Source organism: Durio zibethinus, chromosome 23, assembly GCF_047325235.1.
Source record: "Durio zibethinus cultivar Kanyao isolate XHJ-2024 chromosome 23, ASM4732523v1, whole genome shotgun sequence".
In the NCBI taxonomy this organism is placed as follows: domain Eukaryota; kingdom Viridiplantae; phylum Streptophyta; class Magnoliopsida; order Malvales; family Malvaceae; genus Durio; species Durio zibethinus.
The window spans coordinates 19,176,849-19,181,867 of record NC_143184.1 but is presented as its reverse complement, the minus strand read 5'-3'; the positions used below and the strand labels follow the sequence as shown (position 1 = coordinate 19,181,867).

The 5,019-nt window shown below is 39.4% G+C and overlaps 2 protein-coding genes across 2 annotated transcripts; both read left to right on the top strand.

Moving 5' to 3' along the window:
- Positions 1-225: 225 nt before the first annotated feature.
- Positions 226-3,508, top strand: LOC111314695 (receptor-like protein 7). The gene is made up of 2 exons (XM_089752699.1): positions 226-2,543; positions 2,730-3,508. Exons 1-2 carry the CDS (start codon positions 287-289, stop codon positions 3,284-3,286), a joined length of 2,814 nt encoding a protein of 937 aa, XP_089608825.1. The 5' UTR covers positions 226-286; the 3' UTR covers positions 3,287-3,508.
- Positions 3,509-4,330: 822 nt separating this feature from the next.
- LOC111313224 (uncharacterized) lies at positions 4,331-4,699 on the top strand. Its single transcript, XM_022913892.2, has one exon. The coding sequence runs from the start codon at positions 4,331-4,333 to the stop codon at positions 4,697-4,699; it is 369 nt and encodes a 122-aa protein (XP_022769627.2).
- The last annotated feature ends 320 nt before the right edge of the window (positions 4,700-5,019 follow it).

Here is a 5,019-nt window from a genome sequence, read left to right as displayed (position 1 = left end):
TCAGTTTCTCTATCTTTTGGATATGTAATTTTGAATATATTTTTCATGTTTCATATCATCCAAGTAAACTAATGGTATTTGCCTTAGCTAAAGCAAATTGCAGGTCACATCCAACTTTGCATCTTTTGGAATCTTTTGATAAAGTTGGTGCCAATAAATAAAGGCAAGAATAGACTTCACTGTTAAAAGTCTTCAACTAGGTGTCTATAAATGGTAATACCACTACTGATTTTAATTGCACATCCAAGAGTTCTGGAACCAAACAGTTGAGACACTAACAATTATTATGGGCTATATTTCAGAGGGTCTGCTTTATTTTCTCTTACTGTTTTCCCTCGTGTCTTCGGTACAGTCGTTGTGTCACCCTAATGAGCGCTCAGCTTTGCTGCAGTTCAAGGAAAGCTTTGTCATCAATAACTCTGCCTCAAGTAGTAGTGATGCCTATTCGAAAACTGAATCCTGGAAACTGGAAGAGGAAAGTGGTGATTGTTGTTGGTGGAAGGGGGTCGACTGTGACAACACCACCGGTCATGTAATCACCCTTGACCTTAGTAGCTGTTATCTCTATGGTTCAATCAATTCCAGCAGCAGCCTCTTCCGTCTTGTTCACCTTGAATTGCTTAATCTTGCAGACAATGTCTTCAATAATTCTGAAATTCCTTCAGAGATCAGCAATCTCCAAAGACTCAGAGTTCTAGACCTCTCCTACTCTAACTTCTCTGGTCAAATTCCGTCAGAAATCTTAGAGCTGTCAGAGTTAGAGCTCCTTGATCTGTCTGGAAACTCATTGAAGCTTCGGAAGCCAGGTTTGAGGTCTCTGCTTGAGAATTTAACCAATCTTAAAGAACTTCGTCTTGCTGATGTGAGAATTTCTTCTTTGGTACCTAATATCTCTGCAAAATTTTCTTCATTGACAACTTTAATTTTATCAAACTGTGACTTGCGTGGTGAGTTCCCGACAGGAAATTTTGAGTTACCAAGTCTTCAGTTTCTCAGCCTGCAGTCTAATCAGGAACTTACTGGATCTTTGCCTGATATTCAGGGCAATCACCCTCTTTTGAAATTAAGCCTTGCAGACACGAGTTTCGCTGGACAGCTGCCAGAATCAATTGGAAACTTCAAGTCCTTGGAATATTTGGACTTCAGCAACTGCAATTTTTCAGGGAAGGTACCATATTCAGTTGGTAACCTTACTGAACTAAACTATCTTGATCTGTCTTCTAACAACTTTTGGGGACCTATTCCTCCTTCAGTTGGGAACCTAAACCAGCTCACAACTTTGGATTTCTCTTCTAACAACTTTTCTGGTGAGATCCCTTCTTCCGTAGCCCATCTTACCCAACTTGTTTATCTGTCCCTTGCCAACAACAATTTCAACCCTGGAACCTTGTCCTGGCTTGGTAGCCAGACAAATCTAGCGTACCTGGATTTGACAAACACCAGTTTAACTGGTAACATCCCATCTTCTCTCAGAAATTTGACCCAAATTTCTACATTATATCTTTGGGCCAATAAACTAGATGGTCAGATTCCACCTTGGATAGGAAACCTTACCAAGCTAACTGAGATCAAAGTCCAGGAAAATATTTTGAGTGGTTCTATTCCGGAATCGATCTTCAACCTTGAGAATCTTGAAGTTCTTTATCTACAAAATAATCAACTAAATGGAACTCTTAAGTTGGACTCATTTCTTGAGCTTAAAAATCTCACCAGACTACAACTTTCAGGAAACTACTTGTCACTGCTCACCAATGTCAGCACCAATGGCACTCCTCCAAAGTTCAACCTTCTAGGATTGGCTTCATGCAACTTGTCTGAGTTCCCAAGCTTCCTGTCTGGTCAAGATGAATTGATGTTTTTGGAACTTTCTGAAAACAAAATTCACGACCAAATACCAAATTGGTTCTGGAGCGTGGGAAAAAACACTCTCCAGTACTTAAATTTGGGCTTTAATTTTCTGACTGGATTTCAGGAGCTTCCTGTTGTTCTTCCATGGACTAGCTTAGAGGTTTTCAGCCTCGAATTTAACAAGTTGAAAGGATCACTGCCCCATCCACCACCTTCCATCATCTCTTATTCAGTCTCCAATAACATTCTGTCAGGAGAAATCCCACCAATGCTCTGCAATATTTCTTCTGTTGCGGTCTTGGATTTGTCTACTAACAACTTGACCGGGATGTTGGGGCCATGTTTAGGCAATCTAAGTGACTCTCTGAAAGTTCTCAACCTTCGACATAATCACTTCACCGGTGCCATTCCTCCAACATATATGAAGAACTGCAGGTTGAGGATGATGGACTTGAGCCAAAATCAATTGCAAGGAAGAATACCAAGATCATTAGCCCGTTGTCCCGAGTTAGAAGTTCTAAATCTTGGCAACAATCTGATAAATGATACCTTTCCTTCATGGTTGGGTACTCTTCCAAAACTCAAAGTTCTCATATTGAGAGCAAACAGATTGCATGGTGTGATTGGGAAAAGTCTTGGCAAATCAGAATTCTCCAAGTTGCAAATAATTGACCTCTCCGACAATAGTTTAAGAGGTAATTTGCCATCTCAGTACTTCAATATTTGGAATGCCATGAAAGTTGCCAATACAAACAACTCATCACCATACATGAATGCAAATACAAGCTTCCAGAATAAAGAATTTTTGTGGTCTGATTATTACAATTATGTAGTTACATTAGCAAACAAAGGCAGGGACCTAAACTATGAGAGTGTTCCAGATTCCATCTCAGCTATTGATTTGTCGAGCAACGAGTTTCAAGGTGCAATTCCTGAAGCCATTGGTAATTTGAAGCTCATTCGTATGCTTAACCTTTCAAATAACAATCTCACTGGTCATATTCCATCATCATTGGGGGAAATTTCGAACCTGGAATCTTTGGACCTTTCTCGAAATAAGCTCTTGGGAAAAATCCCTCCTCAACTGGCCAAACTTAACTTCCTGGAAACCTTCAACGTGTCTTATAACAATCTTGAAGGACCAATTCCTCCTGGAGCACAGTTTAATACATTTAACAATGATTCATATGAGGGAAATTCAAGATTGTGTGGCTACCCTTTGTCAGACAATTGCGGAAATCCTGAGCCATTGCCACCAACTCCATTGGCTCCCCAAGAAGATGAAGGAATCGGGGGTGCTCTCAAGTTTGGTTGGAAAATTGTTTTGATAGGATATGGAGGTGGGCTAATAATTGGAATCTCTCTCGGATGCAACTTCACTGCAAGGAAACACGAGTGGTTGATGAAGTTCTTCAGGAAGGGGCGAATGAGTAAGTAACAATTGGAATAGCTCTGATTGCTACGGATTCTATTTGGAAAACGTTTTGCCCGGAATTACTGGTGTTAGTGTAAAATATTTACTTGCTTTTGTGCTTAGAACTTGGTGTCTAAGGTAGTGAGTGCTGTGGTAAGCTAAATTATATATAAACCTTTGTCAAAAATTTAACTTCTGTTGATTGAAATTAAAAGGTTAATATTAATTTTAAGATTTTAAATTCAAGTTTTATTGTTTACGAGTTTGGTTCAATTTTATATTTGATTTATTCAATGATACATTAATTTTATTGATTTGTTTGTTTATTTAATGTAAGTCATTCCTTTCTTATATACAATACTTGAATAATATTATATTTGTCTTGTATAAGTGATTTCATAATAAAAATAAAAAGTAAAATCTTATTATTTCTATGTATAACCACTTTTCTCAATTGTTGCTCAATTAAAAATTTTTAATATTTAGACGTAGTCTCCTTAGGCTCTAGGCCTATGGGAGGAATTTCAAGTCTTGTGGTTACAAGAGTATCGATCCCTTGGATTATATTTCGGTGGTGTGTGAGGGCAGTTAAGTTTGCGATGGTAGTACAGTCAGTTTAAGTTACAAAGTGCTGGCAGATGATCTGGATGGGCTGTGGAGGCGTCTAACCTTCACTGAGGAGGAACTGGATAGTCTAACACCGGAGGGTAGTGGTTTGCAGGTAAGATTCTTAGTCTACATCCTTTTAATAAGGAGGCAATGATGAGCACTTTCAAAATTGTGTGGAGACCAGTAAAAGAAGTGGAAATCATGGTGTTGGAAATTGGAAGAAAACCTTTTTTCTTTTTAAGTTTGCAACGAAGGCAGATAAGAATATGCTCTTGAATGGTCTCCCTGGTCTGATGTTGAGTGTTTCAATTTAACTATACTGGGCAAGCAAGGATGAAGACTGCGGAAAAATAAAGACTCGCAGCTTAATAAGGTGCTGCGAGCAAAATACTTTCCTAACCCATCGTTTTTGGTTGAGCCCTTGGCTCAAATCCTTCGTTCACATGGAAGAGTATATAGATGACTCGAGATGTCCTCCATTCGCGTCTGCAATGGCGAATTGGCGATGGGAATCTGGCTAGGATATGGCTTGATAAATGGCTCCCAATTAATACATTGCTGGCCTCTCCAATTAACTACAACCAGCTACAAGAAGATGTACTAGTTACAGAGTTGATAGAGCATGAAACCAGACAGTGGAAAACTGAGTTGATCTATAGTATTTTCTCTAATGAAGAAGCGGACCTGATATGTAGTATTCCACTTGTGAGGTTTATGCATGGAGATGACTTAGTGTGGAGTGCTGAAAAGAAGGGGGCGTACTTGGTGAAAAGATCACATACTGAATCCTCCTTAACTAGCAACACAATGGGATCAAGAACAAGATGAGTAGAATCATGGCATATCAGGAAACAATATCTGGTCAAAGCTATGGAGTGCTGAGATCCCAAAAAAAGTGAAGGTCTTCGGGTGGAGATTGAACCTTGACATACTATCGGTATTCTGCAACCTTCATTGACATCCAAACATCATGCCCAAGATGTTGACGGCATGAGGAAACACTGCTCCATACGAGTAGGGACTATGAAGCTGCAAGAGAAGTTTTAGGACGCTACTGGAATTGACAGGGTGTGGACAAGGTAGGAATATGAGACAGACAAGGGGTTACTGGCTAGTAAGTTGGACTGGTCGACAAAAACACCGAAAAG